We start from the raw sequence: 25589 nt of genomic DNA, 5'->3' as shown, positions 1-25589 counted from the left end.
ACATGTGTAAATTAACACTAATGTTGTATGTGTTCATAGTTCATACGGTGATTTTTGTGTAAACAAAAAAATAAAATATGACTAGTACAGTATGAAATAATGGCAGGTTGTTTGTTAGCCATTATGATAAAACTAAGCTATGTATTGTATTGCAAAGCTTTTCATGCACAATGGTGGAGATTTGTATTTGCAAATATACAATCATGGAGAAATACACTAGCATGCGTGAAAGATACTGCACACAGGCCTATACTAGGCCACATGCAGCTATTTAAATACTGCACACAGGCCTATACTAGGCCGCATGCAGCTATTTAAATACTGCACACAGGCCTATACTAGGTCACATGCAGCTATTTAAATACTGCACACAGGCCTATACTAGGCCACATGCAGCTATTTAAATACTGCACACAGGCCTATACTAGGCCACATGCAGCTATTTCAATACTGCACACAGGCCTATACTAGGCCACATGCAGCTATTTAAATACTGCACACAGGCCTATACTAGGCCGCATGCAGCTATTTAAATACTGCACACAGGCCTATACTAGGCCATGCAGCTATTTCAATACTGCACACAGGCCTATACTAGGCCACATGCAGCTATTTAAATACTGCACACAGGCCTATACTAGGCCATGCAGCTATTTAAATACTGCACACAGGCCTATACTAGGCCGCATGCAGCTATTTAAATACTGCACACAGGCCTATACTAGACCACGCAGCTATTTTAGCAGCCTAACAAGTACCCGACCGTGTCACAACCTAAAACTAATGGATTTAAGGAGGTGAGATACATCATTCTATTGTGCTATAAATTTGTGAAAAATTGAATTTCATCTGACGGGCAAAAGAAAAAAAAAAAAATTAAGATCACTGCATCGAAAACGGCAAGAAGGAAATCTATTAAGTCATATCAATGAAAACGTAAAAGTGCTTTTCATCAGCATATTGCTGTGGATGCACGTTATGTTAATATTGCTTACGAGAGCAATACAGTCGCCCGCATCGCCATTCTCCTCAGTGAAACAATTACATTTATGCATTCGCACCCGTCTTATTTTTCTTCTCCAAGCGGGTCAAACACATTCTAACATTTCTGCTGTGGGAAATGTCTGGTGTTTTAGCGGGTGTGTTTGACACGATTTCCTTGCCATTCATCCGAATGATTTTCAGCAGCAACGTTCGTGACAGCATTCTGGAAATTACAAATGACAATAACAAATTACAGAACCAATGTTAACTACAGAGAAAACTGGCAAGTTCCAACATTACAAATTCATTTCACGTGTCTTTCTTTGGTGTGATGCTATGTCCGTCCGTCTGTCCCCCCCCCCCCCCACACACACACACACACACACACACACACACACACACACACACACACACACACACAGGGGCATGCCCACCCACCACACATATAACACACACAAGGGAGGGGAGAGAGAGAGAGAGAGAGAGAGAGAGAGAGAGAGAGAGAGAGAGAGAGAGAGAGAGAGAGAGAGAGAGAGAGAGACAGAGAGAGAGAGAGAGAGAGAGAGAGAGAGAGACAGAGAGAGAGAGAGAGAGAGAGAGAGAGAGAGAGAGAGAGAGAGAGAGACGTCTCACTCGCTGCCCTCGTCTAAATGTAGGTCCAAATGGCGCACTTCATCTGGGCCCAGAGGTGGAACTCCAGATGAGTTTAGCCCCTCCGTCTACCCCACCCTCCACCCTCCCCATTGTCGGACTGAGTGAGGGAGAGGGGTAGAGAGGGACAGAGAGAGAGAGAGAGAGCGGCAGAGAGACTACAGCTGTGACTGGGGGGGACTGTGAGGCAGCAGCACTGACTGCTCTCTCCTCCGGCTCCCGTCTTTATCCCCGCCTGAGTATTAGATGTGATTACTGCTCAGCACTGCCTCTGACAGAGACAGAGAGCTCACAGAGAGAGAGAGAGAGAGAGAGAGAGAGAGACAGAGAGCTCACAGAGAGAGAGAGAGACAGAGAGAGAGACTCTATGCTGCTGCAGCTGCTGCTACAGACAGTGATACAACAGTGCCCCCTGCTGTTTGACGGTGCTGTGAGTTTAGCCTCACATGAAGACAGCTTGAAAACAGAAGGATGAGACCTGGTGCTCTGAGTCAGTCATTGTGTCTCTGTGCCTGCTGCATGTACTGTACTGTATGTCTGTCTGTGGCACTGCTTATGGTACAGTATGGGTCAGTGTGTGCAGCACTGTGCACGTGTATTGGGTAAATGTGTGCCCTGAGTGCAGGTACGTGCCTTTGTTTGTGCTGTGCATATTCCTGTTCTATAGGCAGCGGGGTGTGTGTGTGTGTGTGTGTGTGCGTGTGTGCGTGCGTGCGTTACTGCAGCTGCCGCATACTGTACTTGTGATATACTCGCACAAGTATAGTATAATTAGAGAACTAGACACTTCATTGTTAAAATAGATTTTCAGAGTTATGCTACAATTAGTTAAAGATTCAGGTTTGGTTTAGGGTCAGACAGGGTTGGAGTTTTATCTATTTATACTTCGTTGTCCCACAACCCGTCTGCTATGTTGGGATTAACTCCAGCATCAGGGTTGGAGTTCATATTGCCATTTATAAAATTGCTGTCCTCAATTTGGCATGTCCTCACGTTTGTGTAATAATGCAAATGTGTTAATGTGTTTGTGTTGCGTGAGCGTGTACGTGAGTGCGTGCGTGCGCGTGCATACAGTATATGTCTGTGTCATACATTTACGGCCCAGGGCATGTGAGTAAGGCGTCTCAAATCCCCCCATTTGATTTGTGCGGCCGATACTACAGAGTGATTTTTTTTTGTTCCCCTTTTAAGTGGTTGTGAAACTAATAAGCGAGCGAGCCCACGTACGCCATAACCGCCGCAATAAAAACAAAATGGCACAAGGTTATGTTGAAACGCAGCGTGACACATCCCTCCCTTACGATCGGCGGCGTCCACCTGCACGCAGGCAGACGATACATCATGCCGTCTCGTCGTCGCATGCCTTCCCCTCTGAAGAACATTATTGAACACTAGAGCACTTGTGTAGTTTGGGTTAAGAGGTGCAAGCCGCGGCATGCTGGGAGTTCTGAGAGGCGTCGTAAACCAAACGATATAAAGAGAGATTCAAAACATCTTCATCACAGCTGCCTCAATTATGTTGGGGGGGTGTGTGTGTGTGTGTGTGTGTGTGTGTGTGGAGGAGGGGGGGGCGGGGGGTTATGAGATGTCATGTTTGCCATTTTTTGCTAAACACCAGTTTATGGTATGAAAGATGAGGCATAAAAGATGCAAATCTGATTTCTAAAAAATAGGGATAAAAAGATCCAGGCATTATGGAAAAGTAAGAATTTCTAGGTACCCCTAAAGTACCTCAGCGTTTTGTGAGTGAATAGATATTTTTCCATGCCTACACCCTTCTTGTCAACTCTGATCCCAATGTATGCTTTGTCGTACGACCACAGAAAACAGCAAAATGTGACGTGTGAAATCCGTTATTTTCAGCAAGTTGAAATTGTCTTAGAACTGTGGTTTTCGACCAGTAGTCCGGGTTCCACCAATAATCCTTCCAGTTAGTCCCCGCAGCTAAATGATGGGTAAGTGTTGGTAACCAAATGGACGCTTATAGATAGATATTAAACTCTAGAGAGCGTTAAATGAAACCAAATGGATCCTTACGGGGTTTTTCCTGGTACCAACATCAATACAGCATGGAATTGGGGACAAAGTCTTTATCCAACGATAACAAAATGTTCTTTAGTTTTGTGTCTGAGGGGCTAAATGTCATCAAACGGTGATCTGTGGCTCAAATGCAGAAAGGAAATGAAAAGACGTTGGTTAGACATGCAGTGTGTTTACCATGGTCTCCATCAGCCTCCAGTCCTTCTCCAGCTGCTCCATGGGCCGCTTCCACCAGCTGCAGAACCGAGCGTAGCGCTGACCCTGGAACCAGTACTGTCGTAGCCACTCAAACTCCACCTGCAGGTACACACGCATGCACACACACGCACACGCATGCACACACACACGCACACACACACACACACACACACACACACACACACACACACACACACACACACACACACACACACACACACAGTTTTAGGATTACAAATTCGAAGTTGGTGGTCTCACACTATTAATTGTGATTAATTATTATTTTTATTTTTTACATATTTAATATATATAGTTAATATTACATATTAACATATTTCGCCTCGTAATAAAAAAAAATACACATAGCAGATATGACAGTAATGGAAATATGCCAAGAAATTACTGACACATTTGTTCATCTTATACTTTAAATAAATGCTAATAAAAAACAATAGCGGAAATAGTTGATCTAGAAGCATGCAATGCATCACAAAATGACGGGTTGTAGCTTGTAGATCTATTTTCAACATGGAAACAATTATGATGATGATTATGACAAAATAACTGAGATTAGACGAATATGTAATAATTGTGACACTCACGCACGCACACACACACACACGCACACGCACACGCACGCACACACACACACACACACACACACACACACACACACACACACACACACACACACACACACACACACACACACACACACACACACACACACACACACACACACACACACACACACTTTGAACAGGAACATCAGGCAGAGCTCTGGCGTATGAGAAAGAGTAGGGGGAGACCACCTCAAACCACTGCAGATGTACTAGTTATATATTATGTATTGTAAAATACTCTATCATGATACAGATTGGTTCAAATAGCGTGTTATTCATTGAAACAAGTTTCGCATTGGAGCTTTTTACAACTCAATCTAGATTGAACTGGAGAGGATTGGCTCCTATTTAAAAAGAGAAACGTCTGTATTTGGTTCACTACAGGGTTTGGTCATAAAAAAGGAAATTATAATAAATCATTACAATGCTTATACTACACGGTCGGACATCAGTTGAAATGCTAACTTTCACAATCTGGGAGAGAACTTGATGGCTTTTCCCATGCATGGCTGAAAGCGCGTTCCTCAGTGACAGCAGTGAAACATAAAAGCACCACAATTACTATTTAAAAATGTCAAATTGCATCAGTTGTGAAAAGAAAACAGTTTTTTAAAATACATCATTCAGAAGTAAGTTATAATCACTTCCATCAGTGCTACATTCTTCAGCCCCAGCGAGCTATCTGCAGCCTTCTGTCAGCATATTTCCACATTTCCTCTGTCTACCACGTTTGACACACAACTTAGCAGTCTGTCAGAAGGGTGGATTCTCGGATTTGGTGGGAGAGAATTACCCAAAATGAAAACGGTGTTTAGGAGCATTTGACATTAATATAGTAACGACGAAGTTCAATACACCACATCACATTATCTGCAATTAAACACACTAGAAAAAACGTTGTACTCGAATCACCTGAGAGTTTAATGATGAATGATTTAGATTACTATTGGTTGTGTTCCAAAAAGATCTGTAAAATTCCTAAAATAAACATAATCCTTAAATTCACTGTCATGCGACCTTACAATATGTAAGGTATGTATTAGTTTTAATATAATAAGTATCCAGTAAGGTATCCATATAAGGTATGTATTAGTTTTAATATACTAAGTATCCAGTAAGGTATCCATATAAGGTATGTATTAGTTTTAATATACTAAGTATCCAGTGTACTTTCAAAAGCTGTCATTTTGTTTCATTGCATGCCATATCCACGGTTTTGTTAGTCTCTCGAGACTGCACATTGGAAACAGAAAATAAAGCATGTGTCCCTATTTACTTAGTTGAAGCCTACCTACCTATCTACCTACCTACCTACCTACCTTCTGCCTACCAGAAATGTAAATGGAACATATATACTTTAATATATTTTCATGAAGGTAAATGACAAACAGATGACGGCTTCCCGCACTGCACTTTTCAGGAGGTAGAATAACATAGCATTGGAAGGTTGTGGAAGGGGTTTGTGTCTGTCTGTGGCTGAAGGTTGTGGAAGGGGTTTGTGTCTGTCTGTGGCTGAAGGTTGTGGAAGGGGTTTGTGTCTGTCTGTGGCTGAAGGTTGTGGAAGGGGTTTGTGTCTGTCTGTGGCTGAAGGTTGTGGAAGGCGTTTGTGTCTGTCTGTGGCTTGTGAAGGTTGTGGAAGGCGTTTGTGTCTGTCTGTGGCTTGCGAGAGGCTACTGTTTTGCTGAAGTGGGCGTCATGGTTCTCTAGTTGTTGAACGGTTCTTTTTATTTTTTTGTAAAGGAAAGCCCTCGTTTGTTTCAACGCCGCGTTGCTCCATTAGCTGCCGTTCCATAAACTGTGTCATCGTCTGTTTCTAGTGGGACTGAGAGCATGAATGACCACAAACTCAAACACTACAGTATACTGACTGACGAGGTCTGGATGTGCCAATCTACGGGCTCAAAACAAGGCATGATGCATGAGCTAGATACATCGCCTAATCTAACTTTTGGCTGGCCCACTGGTGTGACATGGGCACAAGTGTGAAAACCACTAGGCTAGGCGCACGCACACACGTGCACACGCACACTCACACACACTTTCCACTCAGAGTACCTGAAGACTCCGCCCCCCTCTCTCTCTCTCTCTCTCTCTCTCTCTCTCTCTCTCTCTCTCTCTCTCTCTCTCTCTCTCTCTCTCGGGATGACAGTCTGGAGCTTCTTTGGAGCCCCCCCCCCCCCCTCCTCCTCCACAGGGACTGGTTTTCTTTTCTCCTCTTTTGAAGTGCTGATTTAATCCTTGCTAGGATGCTTCACGTAGCCAGGTGTAGCCTATCCACGTCTGACTGACTGTGTGTCTTTCCACGCGTGTTTGTGTCTGTTTGTGTCAGTCTCTGTGTGTACACAATTGCCAATATGAACGTGTGTGTGTGTGTGTGTGTGTGTGTGTGTGTGTGTGCGTGCGCGTGTGTGTGTCAGAGATTGCCCCAAATGCCGCTGATATAAATGAAAGGCGCAGAGAGTTGCCCTCCCCCCAAACACCCTACAAAGCACCGCCGTCCCCATAACCCATTCTGAACGGGCACCCATTTTGGTGTTGGCATCATGTTATGCTTTAGCTATTGAAAAATAGCAGATCTACAAGCTCATATTGCGCCACCGAGTGGCGCGATGCAAGCTTGTAGGTCTGCTATTTTTGAAAAATCAAAGACACTTTTAGAATCTGATCTCAGGTCAGAATGGTTTAATAATGGAACTGTCAGGATGTAATAGACATTTTTAGAATCTGATCTCAGGTCAGAATGGGATAAACAATGCATGCCCTGTTTCCTTTGACACACTGTACAACTGTACAACACAACACACAGGGCGTACTGTACTGCGCGTACTGTGCACAAAGGAGCCGAGTATCAAAATGTCTGGCTATAGGTGAGCTATAGCGAGAACCATTGTTCCTCCTCCAAAGTTCAGTTGTTGTTGTTTTGTTCTTCTAATGGCGTACGGTACGGTGCCATCCTCCTACAGTCGTGAAATCAACAACAATAAACCACGAGAGCGTGACTTTGACGCTAGAGCTTAAGTTGTTATACCCTAGTAGGACTTGGATCAACAATGGGAGAAATCATGCCACTAACATGTGGTGTTTGAACTTGCTACAGTAGATCACAGGTCTAGATAGTGTCTAGCTGTTAGCTTACTGTCTTTAACCCATTCTGACCTGAGATCAGATTCATACGAGGTTTCCACTGGTCTGACCTGAGATCAGATTCTAAAAAATGTCAGTAGTTCTTCGATTTTTCCAAAAATAGCAGACCTACAAGCTCGTAGCGCGCCACTCGGTGGCGTGCTATGAGCTTGTAGATCTGCTATTTTGTAAAGCATAACATGATGCCAACACCAAAATGGGTTCCCGTATAGAATGGGTTAAGTAAAGTGTAATATATATATATATATATATATTGGGTAGTTATGATGACACTTTATGCTAGCCAAGTCTATGAACTACGGTATGTACTTGGCTGGATGCAACGTATTGTGAGCTTGTAGATCTGCTATATTCAAAACGTATACATTTGAAAACTTGAAATGGGACATTATGCACAATGAGTACTTTTACATTTGGTACTTTATGTACATTTTGATGTACATAAAGTATATTTTTTTACATTGCAGTATCGATACTTTTACTTAAAGATGGAGTGCCACAATTTTTGTATTTTTCCAGTTTTTCATGTGTCTATGAGGTGACAGTACTTCATTAGACACCCTGGAGTTGTTTTTATGTGCAATGGTGTATTGACTTTGTATTTAGGGTTTCGTCCTGGAGGCTGAACCCTTGACAGTCAAACGGGCCAATGAAGTAAACAGTAATATAGTGACAACACACTATCAGCCCCTCCCCTAACCCCTCCCCCTTTATCATACAACTACAGCTGTGGGTGTGGCTTCAGTTCAGGTGGATCACCACCCATCACCACCCACCAGGCAAACCAGGCATACTTAATGAACTGGTGGGCGTGTCCACATAAAAGCATGATTTTAACAAATACTGTACACTCTTTGGAAAAAGTTCTTCCCCCTTATATTGTAATAATACCTGATGGTCATGTTTTAGGGTGGAAAGAAATGGTGGCACTCCATCTTTAAGTAAAACATTTGAGTACTTTTTCCACCACTGCTACACGCGCCGCTCGCCGCGGGGCGTTGGGGGTTGGACGTGTAGTTAGCGGTGTTTGAGCAGAGCAGAGCAGTTGACCACGCTCAGCATCAGCATGTTTACAAGTTCACGCCCTCCGACAGGCGGCCTGGGAGCCTGTCAGCACGCCGTGCCAGCCTCTACCTATACCTGCCTGTTTCTACTCGGGGAAATGTGTCTTGCATAAAATCCAGGTTGTTCTCATTTGTCTTCGGCCTATGATGGATCGCGAGTCAGTTGCCTCTCCATATGCTATCTAAGCATGGTACCCTCCCCACACACACACACCCCACCCCTCTGCCCTCTTTCACGTACAACAATGAGTGACGCTGGCTGGCGGTGTGGAGGGATCGAGGGAGAAGCAAAAAGGAGGAGAAAAAAAGGGGGTCCAGTCACTGGTTGGCCTGCATTAGCCCTGCCAGAGGCTAATGGTTAAAATAGCACTTCACCTCTCCCCTTTTGGCGTCCCAGGACTCCATAACGGCTTCGCACGCCAACGCTAGTGCCCCTCCCCATCTCCCCCCTCCTCCCCATCCCCCCCCCAGCTGGACGCCATGACAGATGAGCCTGGCGTAAGGTTGTTTAAAGGTTGTAGCCAGCATTAATTATTCAGCAGCAAACCAAACAATAGGGTTGTCTGTGTCAGGCGCGGCGCTACATGAGCTAGCAAACACCTGCTAGCTAGCCGCCCAGTGGCACAGGATTACCCCGCCTAGGCCCCTGCCAGGAGGGCAAAACACCTTTATTTAGGGAAACAGGCCGCTATTTATAAAAGTGTAAGTGTGCGTGTGTGCGTGCGTGCGTGTGCGTGTGCGTGTGTGCGTGCGTGCACGTGCGTATGTGTGTGTGTGTGTGTGTGTGTTTAAAAGAGGAGGGAGATGAGGTTGGCTCTCGGGGGCTATAGCCTCTACTACCCGACGCTTGCGATGATCGATGTGGCCATTTGTCGGGAGTTGCCCAGGAGAGCAGAACACCCACTTAAATGATGTATTGTTGGCAGAGTTATTTATGATGCCGGCTCACTTTGGCGCTTGGCGGGGCCGCACGCCGCAGCGGGTCGTGTTTGACACGGACGACCGAGGAGTGGAACACGGTGGAGACGCGAAACGACGCTGACCTGACCAGCACCTCGCGGCCGCGGCCTCTCCCGTTTTGAAAAGCTCTAAAAGGGAAAACGACGCCAGCAGGGCCAATGTACTCTGATGTACGCGCGTGCGGTTAAACAGGGGAGGGGCGGAGGTTGACAGTTGTCGGAGGTGAGTGGGCGGGACTTGACGGTGATGAAGTCGAGCGTCTGCCACCTGAGTACGCGTGTTCGGGGAGAAGGAGCAGACTGTGTGTCGGAACGAGCCCGAGGAGGGAGTTGAAGCAGGGGCTGATGGGAGAGGAGGAGGCGGGACCTGCCGTGGCGTCGCAGAGGAGATCGAAAAAAGAGAGAAAGTTGATGATAGACAAGAGAGAGAGAGAGACACACACAGACATGCAGCCACGCAGATGTTGGGAATGCCCTTACAGGGGCCATTTGGTTACATTTGTGCCATGGTCCATTCGTACACTCCAAGTACACAGAGGAATTTGCACAGATTTGATTGTGTACAAGCAGTAACATAACAGAAGACTAATGGCACGGTAGCATTGCCTCACAGGACACCCAGGTGCTCTTTGAAATGCTAATCCCGGAGATGCAAACGTCTTGTCTCATTTTAAAGCCACCGTGTCACTTCCCAGGTGGGTGTGTGACAGGGTGCCCTCGGGGACGCCTTCTAGTGATGCCAGCCAGGCTCCCCCTCCTCCCCCACCCACCCATCCCCCCCAACCAGTCATCCACGAGCTCAAGTGCCACAACACAGCCGATACAAGAGACAAGCTTGTCCCACATTTGGACAGAGTGTAAACTCTGTCGGTGCTACTGTACAGTTCATGTGATATGAGTGACCGTTTCCCTGGCGGTTTTTTGGGAACGCTCTGCCATCTATTTAGACAGGTCTGGAGATTATCTCGCAAACTGCTTGAGCATTCAGCGCCACATTCCGTAGACCAACTTCCAACCAATTTTTGTTTGAACTATGATTTACACTAAATTATGAAGACATTAATAGCGTATCCAAACTATTCATTAAGTACCGTTTGCATTTCAAATATACAAACAAATAAGCGGGTCATTTGTAAAGTGAAACTAATACTGTTATGTAGATATAGGATATTTTCTTAAACAGGTATCCCGTTTTGAAATGATATGGACTATTACTGGTAGCTATTGGTGCGAAATAAAGTGTATCGGGTGTTATTGCATCATTACTCGTGCGTGTGTGTGTGTGCGTGCGTGCGTGCGTACTGTGAATACATTTATTATACCTTGTGCGTACAGTATGACCACCGTGGCTCTAGCTGGCGCGTGATAAGTGTGCATAGCTGGCCCTGTCGCTCACAGGGGGGACGTAGGAGCCCGGCTTCGCCCTCCCACTCCCACTTGATGTGTGAGGTGGTCAGGAAAAGGTAAACACGGGATGGCAGGCCCCCCCGATCGATCCCACTCTCATCAGCTCCCACCCTCGGGGGGCCCACCCCCCCACCCCCACCACCACCACGCCACGGCCCGGAAATTGATTGGTGCCAGCTCGGCGGGAGCACCGCGGAGAAGGGGTGGAAAAATCGCGCCTCATTAAATGAGGGGGGTGTGGGGGAATGGGCTAACTTGGCTTTGACTTCGGGGGTGGACACAGTGAGCGGTGTGCAGGGTCGACAGCGGGGGCTAATGTGTAGTTAGTGCGTCCGTCACCTGGAGAGATGACAGCCAGTGCCACGGGGGAGCCACTAGCTCTCACTTCGACCCCCCCCCCCCCCCCCTCCTCTCGTGCCGTCTCAGAGAAAAACTGGCCCTAACAACCACTCTCTCTCTTCCTCCTCCTCCTCCTCCTCGCACACCTTTTTCGATCCGTCTTGCCGGATAGGTGGCATTTAGTCCGAAGTCCCTTCTCGTTTTACTCACAGCTGGGCAGCGGGGTCCTCCAAATGCCACATAGTCACCCCCCACCACCCCCGGTCGGTCACCCTCACTCGCAGGGCCGCTTTGTGGCTGGCCATCGCCCGGGGCCGCCGCAGGTGGTCAGCTGACCATGTCGCTTCAAAGCACTAGCCGTACTCGCCTCGCTAAAGGACAGACTGACATCCAGAGAGACCGGAGAAGGGAGGGAGGGACGGACGGACCGACAGAGAGAAAGAGGATGTCCAATAACTCTGCACGTGCGCGAGCTTTGTTCTGTGTTTGAGCTGTAGTGATCGAAGGGGGAGTGCAGAGTCACAGACTGCTGGAGACGCCATAAAGCCTGACATTTCTTTGAAGACTGGATTGTATGGAGTGATGGCCGGCGTGCGGTACAGTACAGTACAGTACAGTACAGTACAGTACAGTACAGTACAGTACAGTACAGTACAGTACAGCACAGTACCGGGGGGGCCGGTGTATCCTTCCTGACATGCCCCCCAGTCCCTGCATGTCAGCCCCACTGTGATCAGAGCCCTGTGGGTCTGAATGGTGCTGTGCATTGATCCCAGACTGTTCAGACTGGCAGTCCAAATCAGATGTTTGCTCCTATCACAGATTGGATGGCTTCAGTCGAGTCTGGACTCTGGATCAAATAAATACTCAAACTACAAAAAAAAAAAAAGTACAGTACTTAAGTTAATGTTCTTATGTTACTAGTTACTAGTTTACTTTACTCCACTGGTTTTTGTTCACAGCTTATGAGCCTGATTACATGGTTTGTCGGACGATGGTGTTTCCACGGCAATAATAACCTATGATGCTTTGTGAGATTGCTCGTCCAAAACATCATTCAATGTATTTTAAATAATGTATTTACATATTTCAGCAGGCCACCAATTTCACCGTAACACTGTCATGCTGGAGTGACCGAGTGTGAGTGAGCGAGTGGCCAAGATTTTGGGTATTGGAATTCAGCCGGAGAGAGAGAGAGAGAGAGAGAGAGAGAGAGAGAGAGAGAGAGAGAGAGAGAGAGAGAGAGAGAGAGAGAGAGAAAGAGAGAAAGAGAGAAAGAGAGAGAGAGAGAGAGAGAGAGAGAGAGAGAGAGAGAGAAAGAGAGAGAGAGAGAGAGAGAGAGAGAGAGAGAGAGAGAGAGACACCCACCTCGTTGTGGATCTCCTCTTGGCACTGCAGGGTGGAGGGCAGCAGGGACAGCAGGCTGTGAGAGCCCGTCTCTGGGTCGGTGTGCATGTTGGACAGGGCCTCCTGGCAGCGGGCCTGGATGTAGTCCAGAGTCCCCCTGGAGCACTGGACACACACACACACAAAAAATCTGAGATCAGATTCATACTAGGTTTCCACTGGACACACACTGGTCTGATTAACCCATTCTGACCTGAGATCAGATTCTAAAAATGTCAGTCGCTCTTCGATTTTTCAAAAATAGCAGACCTACAAGCTCGTATCGCGCCACTCGGTGGCGCGATATGAGCTTGTAGATCTGCTATTTTTCAATAGCTAAAGCATAACATGATGCTGACACCAAAATGGGTGCCCGGTCAGAATGGGTTAAGTAACAATATCAATACTTTCATATAGAAGTACTTTGTTACAAGTACAATTTGTTACAAGTACAATGTGTCGCATCGCGGCGCATTGTGAGCTTGTAGATCGGCTATTTTTCAAATCGACCAAATGTACATATATAGGGCTGAAGACTTAGTGGTTAATGTATGTTTTGTAATTAAATCTAAATCTACAAAGTAACTAGTAACTAAAGTTGTCAAAACATTTGCCTCTATAGATGTAGATGAGTAGAAGTAAAAGTACTGGAAGTAAAGTAAAAAATACCTCAAAACAGTACGTAATAAAAGTACTTTACTCCACTGACTGCACACCCAGTCATAATATAGTGGCTCTCAAAAAAGAGGAGCACGGCAATAAGCACAGCAAAGTGTACTAGTACCTCAGTAAACCACAAGCCCATTAGTCTAAACAATATATAAAAAACGTACCTATAGATACGATAGGATGCCAGGTAAACAAATGAGCATCCGTCTAAATTGCATGCTAATCATCTACACGTAAATCTAATTTGCGTAAGACCGCATCATGGTCGTCATTAAAGGCTAGGGAAAGTGCTACGGGCTAAGGTGTCTGAAGAGGTGATGTCTTCAGACTACAGCGGAAACGTTGGAGTGAACCTGCAGACAGTTCTAACTGAAATGGGGAGTTTGTGTGTGACGTTCGGCGCTCGGCCCATGAACAGGAACCACTGTTATGGTGTGGAGAGGCCAGGTCAGCCATGTCTGCTGCTGCTGCTCACCTCGGCCACTCGGTGTGTGCAGCTGAAGCGAGCCGTATCGCCGGCAAGAACACAATGTTGATGAGTCCTGTTCAGGTCATCTGGTGAAGATAAAGGGGAGAGGAGGAGAGGAGAGGAGACAAAGCCAGTCAGAGTAAACGACATGGCTGCTAGTACACAGTACAATTTACAATTACAATTTAGGCATTTAGCAGACGCTCTTAATCCAGAGCGACTTACATTTAAGCAAGAACAAAAGCATGGGAATACATCACATAAAAGCATTTATCATGAAACATGCGTAAGCTAAGAAGGTAACAGTGGAATATCTATATAATGAAACTATACATACACTATACATATAAACTATACATATTTACTACTATGCTATACATATGTACTATGGCGTGCTATGACTATATACAATACAATTATAGTGCTGTCTACATAACATGCTATAAGTCTATATCAAATGCTATCTAAGCCAACAGAAATGCTATCTAAGGGGTTAGGGTAAGTGCTATGGGCCATGATGGAGTCTGAAAAGGTGGGTTTTCAGGCTACGGCGGAAGATTGGGAGTGATGCTGCAGTTCTGACTGCAATGGGAAGTGCATTCCACAGTAAAACCCTGAGTGTTAATTTAACACAATTATTCCTCCAATCCTGTCGCGTATTGTCAGACAGAAGCATGCACCAGCTCTTCCAATTTTAATTACCAAACAACAGATCTCAGTCATCTGTCAGGATGGCAGCAGCATACTAACAAAACATTTGTCCAATTCCACAGGGGGGGGGGCTTCGTGCGGAGGAGGAGATCCCCACTGCCGTTTCCTCTGTATCGGTCCATGTGTTTCTTTGTGTGCGTAGATGTTCCGCGGCGGCTCTGTTGTTATTTGCCTCGCACTAATAATTAATTTAGTCGTGACAGAGCTGTCATTCGTGCATATTTACAGTATATATGCACCCGCCCTGAGCGAGAGAGAGAACACCGTACTAATGCCCGTGATTTGAAAGTCAAACAGCCCCCGTGATTTGGGAAGAGGATATTATTGTTTGGAGAGCGGGGGGGGGGGGGGAGGACACTCCCCATCCAAAAAAAAAAGACCTGCCACAAACAAAACAACTTGCTGGGGTGTTTTTTTTCCCCCCCCTTCACCCACTGATGAGATTGTGAGGGATTAGGTCTCCGGGCAGAATTACTCACCATCTTTTAAAACTGTTTATATCCAATAACAAATTATCTCCATCAATCTGCTGCTTTACTTGCCACGTCTGACGTCTCGCCGGGGACCGACCGCGCGAGCGAGGGTGGAGAGGCAAACTCGATAACTGTAATAAATATTTATCTTTCTCTCAACCCCTACGCCTGCTGCCACTTGTCCTTTTTTCCAGGAAGCAGGCTTTTAAATATATTGGGTCAAGTCTTTTTCTCTAGCAACCCCCCCCCCCCCCCCCCCCCCCCCACCCTGTGCATTGGGAGCTGGGCAATCTGATTACGGTACAGGCCCGGTGTCAAGACTTGCATTGTTCTTTTTTAATCCATTCTGAACGGGAACCCATTTTGGTGTCAGCATCATGTTATGCTTTAGCTATTGAAAAATAGCAGATCTACAAGCTCATATCGCGCCACCGAGTGGCGCGATACGAGCTTGTAGGTCTGCTATTTTTTGAAAAATCGAAGAACGACTGACATTTTTTAGAATCTGATCTCAGGTCAGAATGGGTTCATCAGACCAGTGTGTGTCTGGCGGAAACCTCGTATGAAACTGATCTCAGGTCAGAATGCGTTAACCGCACAAATTCCATTTGGGTGGAAATAACGCTGATTCAATTTGCCTCCAGCGGCTCAGACATTAGCAGTTCAAAGGGCCAGCTGGTGACAAATGGCCATGAAAAGAAATGATGGTGTCCTCCGTGGTCAAACCGTGTCCCTTTTGTTTTACGTTTCCTTTAAAAAAAATATATATACAAATAAAATACCACAAACGACTTATCTCAATGCGTGTAACGTCACCAAAATGCCGCAGTGCTTTTTTTTAAAGGCCTGGGTTGCTGACGAACGGCTGCTGTGTGTCTGACTGTGTGTGTGTGTGTGTGTGTGTGTGTGTGTGTGTGTGTGTGTGTGTACACGTGCGCCGTAATGGCCAAGAAGGCGAGTGCATTCATTCATTGCGAGAAAGTGTGAGGGGTTGCCATGTGTAAATATGTTTGTGTGTGCATGTGTGCATGTGTGCATGTGTGTGCGTGTGCGTGTGTGCGTGTGTGTGTGTGTGCGTGTGTGTGTGTGTGTGTGTGTGTGCGTGTGTGCGTGTGTGCGTGTGTGTGTGTGTGTGTGTGTGTGTGCATGTGTGCGTGTGTGTGTGTGTGTGTGTGTGTGTGGGCGTACACAGGGTGCTATCGGAGAGCAGCAGTTGGTCTCTCAAGGGCACACTCACTAAATGGAGCATAAATCCCCATTGATCCGCGACACTCCAGTCCCATTACAATGGCCTGCTCAACAACCTCCCCATCACTCCATTATGACTGTCTTCTGCTGTAAATCTCAAGCCGCTATAACGGCGTCAGACTCGTACCGTCCTTTCTGGATAACCCATTCTGACCTGAGATCAGATTCATACGAGGTTTCCACCGGACACACACTGGTCTGATGAACCCATTCTGACCTGAGATCAGATTCTAAAAATGTCAGTCGCTCTTCGATTTTTCAAAAATAGCAGACCTACAAGCTCGTATCGCGCCACTCGGTGGCGCGATACGAGCTTGTAGATCTGCTATTTTTAAATAGCTAAAGCATAACATGATGCTGACACCAAAATGGGTGCCCGTTCAGAATGGGATAAAGACTAGATACAGTTATGGCTGCGGTGAGATTAAACCCTTGTATCTTCTAAATGTCAACATGTCGCGTTAGTCACAACAGTTCGCTGTCGAGATTGATGAGCGGGCGTTTTTGGAATTGGGTAAGACCAGAGTGGTGACAACTCTTTTTTTCACTCCAATGGGCCAATAGTTTCAGAGCCATTTCTGAATCATGCACGGAGCCTCTGTTGTGGAGTAAACACTATCAGCGTAAACACCATCAGAGCAGCCGAGTTGCAGCACAACAGACCCTTTTGTGGTGCACTTTTAACAAGTCAAACAAAAAAATAAAAAATAAAATATGTCAAAATGTTGTGAAGATTAGCTGTTCACACAAATATTAGCACATTGGACTATACTAGAGGTTGGTGCCGCTACGCGGCCCTCTCATGTTCGTTGCACTGCCGATCGGATCAATATGCCTGAGGCATATACAGTATACAGTAGTGTCGTAACCGTCTGTCTGTGTCCCTGTTGTGCCCATACATGGACATCCTCTGTACCTGTCAGTCTACCAGTGGACCGTGAACTGATTTGTGTCTACAAGAGTGGTGTGAAAATAAAATATTTTTGGACTTCCGTTGTCGCAAAACACTCTCTTTATACCAGTGGTTCTCAAACGTTTTAGCTCGAGACCCAAAAGAGAAGTTCTGTGTCTCCCCGGGACCCAAACGAGTCAAACTAGCAGATCTACAAGCTCACAACACGCCGTGGTGTGTTGTGAGCTTGTAGATCTGCTATTTCCCCCAACTTCTTAATACATTGATTGCCATTGACGTGATTCACGTGAATTTCCCTAATGTCGAATCCAGCCGTTGACAGAATGGAAACAGTTGTGAGAATGTGAGAATTTTGGGGATTTAAAAAAAATGTTTTGAAATAATTATGAAAAACAAGACGTGGAAAACAAAAATAAAAGGGTAATTACTCACGCGAGCCATAAACATTGGTCCGTGAGCCACATATGGGTCCTGAACCACTGTTTGGGAAACCGTGCTTACACAATTTGCTTTTAGTAAATGAGACATTGAGTGGAAACCAAACATTGTGACCGCGGCTGGACTGGGTCAGAGGCTCAGAGCGAGAGGACAAGTGATGGACTCAGTCCAACCCCTGTGGTGAAGACAGGGCACGGAGGAGCATGCTGCAAACCCACATTCACACAAGTGTAAACATGAAACATCTTATCTCCATTTTATTTAACTTTTTGTGCTTTTCATAAATTAACGCCCTACTTTATCACACTACAGTGTCACATGAAAGCATCAAAAGTATTGCTCGAAACGCTTCGATCTGCTACTTTTGCTATTTTTGAATTTGAATCCCGAAAAATTACAATTTTGGAAATATGAGGTTTCCACGCGACAAAGAAATCATGACAGTCTTCCTCAGCAGCAGAAACGTGCTGCTATGCTTATTCTCTGTGCTTTCTGTAATCACAACGAAATAACACGTTGAAATGGAAAAATAATATTTTTTTAAGATATAGATTTTCTTGATGGATGCCAGGTAAAGATATGCTGCTGAAATTCAGTGTTTTGTTGTATATTAGCCCAATGAAACATGGTGGATTAACCCATTCTGACCGGGCACCCATTTTGGTGTTAGCATCATGTTATGCTTTAGCTATTTAAAAATAGCAGATCTACAAGCTCATATCGCGCCACCGAGTGGCGCGATACGAGCTTGTAGGTCTGCTATTTTAGAAAAATCGAAGAGCGACTGACATTTTTAGAATCTGATCTCAGGTCAGAATGGGTTCATCAGACCAGTGTGTGTCCGGCGGAAACATCGTATGAATCTGATCTCAGGTCAGAATGGTTTAACTGTACCCTAGAGTCCCTGTTGGGGGGGCGATCATTGAAAAAAAACGATCAACAACCTCACAACTCGGTATACGTTCTTTTTCGGTAACGTAAAGAGATAAGGGCCCTATTTTCACCCATTATTCATGAACTTCTTTGCCTTTTTTTTCTATTTTGAAAAACATTTAAAACTTGTTCAACTAGTCGATTTACATCGACATGTTGTGAGCTTGTAGATCAGCTATTTGAACAATTTAAAAGTTTTCTTTTACGTTTAGGGATAAAGTAAAGCTCCTTACAGGCGTATACGCAAAGGCTCAACTTATGTCACTTAGATAGCATTTTATAGTATGCATAGTTCATTATATAGATATTCCACTACAGAAAAACATAACAATTTCTAGATCAGTGAAATCGCAAAACACGGCTCTTCCGTTACAGTCCAGCAAAGAACAAAATAAAAATGTAAGTGACGTATTACTGTCTGAGACGTGTGAGTGTGAGACGTGAGAGAGAGTGTGACAATCCGTGTGTGTCTACCAGTATTTATGTGAAGACAGTGCCATCGCCGTCAACGTCTCATAAAAGCGGTAAATGGCCCTGTATCAGTGTATCCCATCCATCTTCTTAGCTCTTAACCCGCGTTAACGTTTGAACATGGGCCACCGCTGCGATGATGTGGATGTGTCCTGACACTGTGCAGTACGACGGCGATGTTTAACCCACTGAGACCTGAGTCTACAAGATGCCTTATAAAATCAGTACTGTCCTGCAGTAACTATGTGTCTGGACACACTGACTTACTAAAGGTAAAATTAGGTTTCGTGAATTTCGGGTGATAAACAATGACCTCAAGAACATAATTTACAATTAGTGTAATAGTATCACTTATTTGTGGATATCTCATTTGGCTGACTAGTTGAAACTCTGCACGTCTTTCTGCTCTTTGGCTTTGCAGGGCAGAGTGGTTATCAAAAACCTTTTGTGACAAGGACCCCCGCAAGTATATATAGTTGGCCGCCGAACCCAATCTGAAAAAGTTTCGTGCCAGGCACAGGAAGAGAAGATTTGTGTTTTTCAAACATTGCAGATGTACAAGCTCGCTTGTACAGTATATCTGCTATTTTTGAGAACCACTGTTCAAAAAACCTAAACCATTTTTCAAATGATTTCAGAAAAAAATGTATGTTGCTATATACAGTACAGCTCAAATCTAAAATGACACAAACGCGCTCCTGGTCTTAATGGGTTAAGCGGCGGTATGGAGGGCCGAGTGGGGCCCTGAGGACCCCGGGAGAGAAAAGGAGGAGACATCTGCTGCGGCTATCAGCGTTAAGGCGTGATTTACATCCAGCGTGGCTCACTGCCTCGTCCTTTTCCAACGGAGAACGCGGCCCGGCCCGGCCCGGGCCCCTCCGGGTCACAGGACTTCATAAAATAACATTTGGTTTCTTTAACCTCGGCTAATGCACACAATTTCATGGAACCTTAAAGGTTCCGCTGCAGCGCCGAGCCAAGCTCCCCCAGGAGAGATGGAGGCGAGTAGAGGAGGGAGACGGAGAGAGAGAGAGGGGGGGGGGGGGGATGCAGTACATCCTGCTGGTACGGGTCGTTTGGGACGACGGAGGAGTAAAACAAACACTGAAACATCGAGTCATAAACTAGTTGGACTGGGAGGCAGACAGCGGTGCGGAGGCGTGTGTGTGTGTGTGTGTGTGTGTGTGTGTGTGTGTGTGTGTGTGTGTGTGTGTGTGTGTGTGTGTGTGTGTGTGTGTGTTGTGTGTGTGTGTGTGTGTGTGTGCGTGTGTGTGTGTGTATGTGTACTTGTGAGGGCCAAACAACTATAGTAGGGTTTGAGGAATAGACATTGCAAAGACGATTTATCTGGTCGTCACAAGAGAAATGGATGTTTGATGGATTTCGTTGCACGACGCCAACGTACACAGAGAATATAGTATATTTGTGTGTGTGTGTGTGTGTGTGTGTGTGTGTGTGTGTGTGTGTGTGTGTGTGTGTGTGTGTGTGTGTGTGTGTGTGTGTGTGTGTGTTACCCCTCATGTAGTAACAGTCTCCAGACTGCAGGGGCAGCGTCAGTCCTGGGGTGTGGATGTCCCAGGCCACCTTTAGGCCGATCCTCCAGCACGTCCTCTCACTGCTGCAGCCCTCATCGCTGTCGCCTGACACACGCACGCACGCACGCACGCACACACACACACACACACACGCACACGCACACACACACACACACACACAAAACACGTCAAGATTCATGATTCAACATTGTTATTGTTACATCCCATTACTCAAGCATAAGAGAGTAAAATCACTGGGTTTCGGCCCATTGGAATAGTAATAAAATAGCAATAAAATAACAAAAGCAGTAAAAAACTGTGATAAAATTCAATATAATAACAATTGCACAATCACGCTAGATGACTAGCTTTGGCATCGTAGAGTTAGGGGTCAACTCACATTCAACTCCACCAAGCCAAAGGGGGGGACTTTCTTCAACAATAATATACACCAGACCATGTGAATAGTGTAACTTTGAACTGAACTTGAACTGACTCTGTGATGCTGACATACAAAGGAGGACATAAACAGACGCTGCTTATGCAACATTAAGTTGCAAAGCATTGAGTTGTTTTTTTATTCAAGCGCAACAGAAGAATTAAGTCCCATTTCTGGAGCCAACATTAACTCCATACACGCCAGGGTCGGAGGCACAGCCGGCCAGAAAAAATAAATATTATAAATATTATATTAAAAACACATATTCCTGTGTCCCTGCCTGGAATGTATAAGAATCCCGTTTGGCAGTGGAGATATTATGTTGCACTGGGGAATCCTATCGGATCTTCATCCCATCAGGATGCCACGCAACAGGAAATAGTTGGATAAAAGCCCCTGATTCTCTTTAATGGGAGTGTTATTGGACTTTAGCGATTCCCTTTTCTGAAGCCATTGGCTCCATCTAATCCACCTGCCCTGTCCTCCCTCCCTCCCTCCCTCCCTGCCTCCGTGGCACGCCCGAGAAAACGAGATCTGTCCGGGGCCCCGCCGACACCCTTCAAGAAGAAGATCAATACTAAAGTCTTCCCGGTGATTCTCTGCCCCACGGCTGCCTTTTCCTTTGCTGAGCACGGATAAATAGTAACTTAATTTCCAGCCCCGGCGCGCTCTGAGAGCCAGCTAATGACACCACTCCCCAAGGCCTCAGGAATGGCGGAGGCTCATCCTCCATGGCCGGAAAACACTCAGCCTGCCGCAGATTCCGCTGGATCCAGAGGCAGCTGGGAAAAAAATAAACCCCCTTGGAACACAGCGTAGGCCTGGGAAAGAGTAAAATAAACAAGGCGAAGGTGCCGGGACATGAAAAAGCGTGTCAAAGGAAGCAGGTGGTCGTGCAAAACATCTACCATGCACGGTGCGTCTGGGAGAGGTGTCATGACTTGCTTTATACTTTGCCGCGTGCTGTGGTCGTGCACGCCGGAAATAGCAGACATGCAAGCGCGTTATGTGCCGCGCCGCCACCGCGCCGTGAGCTTGTACATCTGCTATTTTCATCGCGCGACACCGGCCGCGCAGCAAAGTATAAATCAACACTTTATGTGTTACGGTCAACAGCTCAATCATGTTACGATGGAAAGAAATTCCTCTATCCGCCCGTGGGACGACGTAAAAAACGCAGGCCCTTCTTGTAAAAGCGCATCATTCCTCACGGTAACAATTCCATTAGCATGGCTCTGGGAGTCCTCAGAGCCAGCGAGGGCCCAGCAGTGGAGTGCAGCGCGTGGGGAGGAGGTAATGCACCATGGGGGATAGAGCTGAGTGCAGATCTGGTCAGGAAAGCTTTTTTCTGATGTTTGAAGCTGCGAGGTCACTCCGGCGCTGCAGAAACAGCAGCTGCGCTCTGGGTCCACCACGGTGCTGTTGCAGCACATTGTTTGAAGAGCACGTTCGCGGGGGCAAAGGTGAAGCGGGTCAGAACAGAATCATCTAAGCAGACCTCGGACTCAGGTGGTTCTGTTTAATAAGAAACGTTTCCCTGCCACAAGGGCCCTCTGGGATGCGAGGATGTACTTGATTGTACTTGGATCGTTATACACAGTAAATTCCTCAAGTGTTATTAAAGGTACGATCCGGGACTTATTTTAATGATTTTATTTCCATCAATCTGTAGAGCATGTTAAGACCAATATAACTTTGAAAGGAAGGAAAAGGCTGCGCTTCTGCACGATGCAAAACATATTTTAATACGGAAACCGACGTTTGGACCTGATGAAGCTTGATGGTCTCGACCATGGATACATTTTGACCCTGGTGCTTGCGGGAATAAAGTTATTTGAATTTGAACTAGATGTGCCGCCATATCTTTATTGTAGTTTGGACAGGAGGGAAATAAAACTTACGTAGCGTAGCTTTCATTTAACCCATTCTGAACGGGAAACCATTTTGGTGGCATCATATTATGCTTTAGCTATTGAAAAATAGCAGATCTACAAGCTCATAGCGCGCCACCGAGTGGCGCGCTACGAGCTTGTAGGTCTGCTATTTTCGGAAAAATCGAAGAACGACTGACATTGTTTTAATCTGATCTCAGGTCAGAATGGGTTAACTCTGAGTGAAGATAGACCCTTATGGCATAGAGGGTTATGCACATGCATAGAGTGAGTGGCAAAGTGAGTTTAATGTCATTAAATGTCGTTAAATGCAGTCAGATTTTCTCTGTTTGGATGTATGGATTGTAAAGGCCAGAAAGTATGTTTTTGCCACTCAGTAGGCGTTCCCACATATTGTCCGGGTGTTATGATGATGTCCCGAGCATGCCCTCTATTCTGACCCAGGCAAGTTTAGTGGAAGCCTGACCGATTGTGATATTCTTAGCTGTAGAACTTTGTATTTATTGGATAAAAAGACAATTTAGTCGTTGCTCTGAGATACAGAGAGCAGCTCTCCGTCACTTCAATATCAACTCAATCAGTAAACTGGCTGCTATCTGCTCTTCAAAGCAGACCAACATCGCCATAATGAGCAGACAATACATCCCTGCATCCCCCAATACAGTACAGCCTAGGAACACTTATCAAAGCAGACGCTCATTATACCATATCAGATAATTGCACATTGATCATTTCTCGGAGATGATTTAGTTGAGGGGGTGATGTGAGGTGGGGGCGAGGGGGGGGAGAGATAAAGCCTTGTTTGTCAAAAGGCGGCCATTGAAGTGTGTGTTCGAGAGCACAAATCCCAGTGTCTCGCCATCTCCCTCTGTCACCGCCAACGATAAGGACTGACGGCAGCAAAGCCTCTGCGATGACATTTGATAATGTGCCTGACACTATCGCAGCGATGGATCTGCTGCTAGGCTGCCTCACTGGAGGCCATGGCGTCTGCAGCTGGTTGGAGGGGAACCACGCGCACGCACAGGGCTCACCATCAGCTGTAATCTGTGATAACTGGAAGCAAAATATAAACCGACTGATTATGTTTGATTGCAGAGGGGATATGGGGGTCGATACGGAACTGTACTGTACCACGAGGGCGATAATATACTGTACTGGTGTAGTAGTCTGATGGAGGAGTGTTAACCCATTCTGACCTGAGATCAGATTCTATAAACGTCTTCTACATCCTGACAGTTTTCTGATAAAGCTATGTTTCTATGTCAGTCGTTCTTCGATTTTTCAAAAATAGCAGACCTACAAGCTCGTATCGCGCCACTCGGTGGCGCGATACGAGCTTGTAGATCTGCTATTTTTAAATAGCTAAAGCATAACATGATGCTAACACCAAAATGGGTTCCCGTTCAGAATGGGCTAAATCCAGGTGACTAGGCCACTGTTGACTGATCAACCATTTTCAAACTGGCGTTATAGGCCTGTCACAATTATGACATAATCGCCCAATCGCAATTATTTGAGATAATCGCAATTATATTTGCATAATCCTATCCATGTTGAAAAAATGTCCATACATTTTCGAGTTATTTTAATAAACACAATCGTTAATCGCAATTATTTGTGTGAAAATGAATTGTCAACTTGCATTTGTAATAGTGACTGGCATAACTGGCGTCTCTACTACTCTACGACATTAAGGCCGTTTTAATTTTTTCCTTCTTTTTTTATCTCCCCAAAGATTTCAAAAAACCTTTAGAAAATAGTCTATCTACAGTACAAGCTCACATGGCTATTTTCGTAATACGACACATCATATCAATAAAGTAGAAGCTCGACTGGCCTTCACACTGTCGAGCTCTAGTAGCGCCACGAAAAAATAAAAATGAAAAGGTCCTCCAATGCTGGCCTACTTGAAGTGCCTAAAAGAATGTGCACAAAAAAATATGGTGAGGCAGCTTTTTGCTTCTACGGCCCAACAGCCTGGAATAAACTTCTATTCGAGCTCAGACACGCACCCTCTGTAGACATTTTTTAATCTCAACTCAAGACTCACCTCTTCACCATTGCTTTTAGACTAAAAGCAATGGTGAAGAGGTGAGTCTTGAGTTGAGATTTAAAAATGGGAGGAACTCAACTAAAAGTTTTAGTTGAGTTTTACTATGCACGTTCCTACCCTGCCCTGACTGATTTGCTGCATGTGGTGTTTTTATTTGTTTTTATTTATTTTATGTTCTTATATTCAATTTTGTTCTTTGCCATTGTTCTATCATTTTAACTACTTGTGTTTTATTGTATTATATTTTTGTGTCCTGCCCTGTGAAGCACTTTGAGCTGCATTTATGTATGAAAGGTGCTATACAAATAAAGTTTATTATTATTATTATTATTATTATTATTATTATTATTAATGCAGAGACCTGTGGCCTGTAGAATGATGTTACCATAGGTGTAATGCAGAAACCTGTGGCCTGTAGAATGATGTTACCATAGGTGTAATGCAGAAACCTGTGGCCTGTAGAATGATGTTACCATAGGTGTAATGCAGAAACCTGTGGCCTGTAGAATGATGTTACCATAGGTGTAATGCAGAAACCTGTGGCCTG

At 45.4% G+C, this 25589-nt stretch overlaps 1 protein-coding gene across 1 annotated transcript in view; it reads right to left on the bottom strand.

Annotated features, from left to right (window-relative positions):
- fto (FTO alpha-ketoglutarate dependent dioxygenase) overlaps nt 1-25589 on the bottom strand; it is a gene marked incomplete at both ends in the record, with an annotated part of 101679 nt that overhangs the window by 32932 nt on the left and 43158 nt on the right. Inside the window, 4 exons of the mRNA XM_083791097.1 lie at nt 3853-3972; nt 12778-12921; nt 13940-14019; nt 20635-20760. Coding sequence (XP_083647223.1) covers nt 3853-3972; nt 12778-12921; nt 13940-14019; nt 20635-20760 — 470 coding nt within the window. The remainder of the gene's footprint in view (nt 1-3852; nt 3973-12777; nt 12922-13939; nt 14020-20634; nt 20761-25589) is intronic.

This window comes from Protomyctophum parallelum (assembly GCF_964188405.1).
Source record: "Protomyctophum parallelum genome assembly, chromosome: 2".
In the NCBI taxonomy this organism is placed as follows: Eukaryota; Metazoa; Chordata; class Actinopteri; order Myctophiformes; family Myctophidae; genus Protomyctophum; species Protomyctophum parallelum.
The sequence above is the reverse complement of the archived record's forward strand: the minus strand, read 5'-3'. Positions and strand labels throughout refer to the sequence as shown.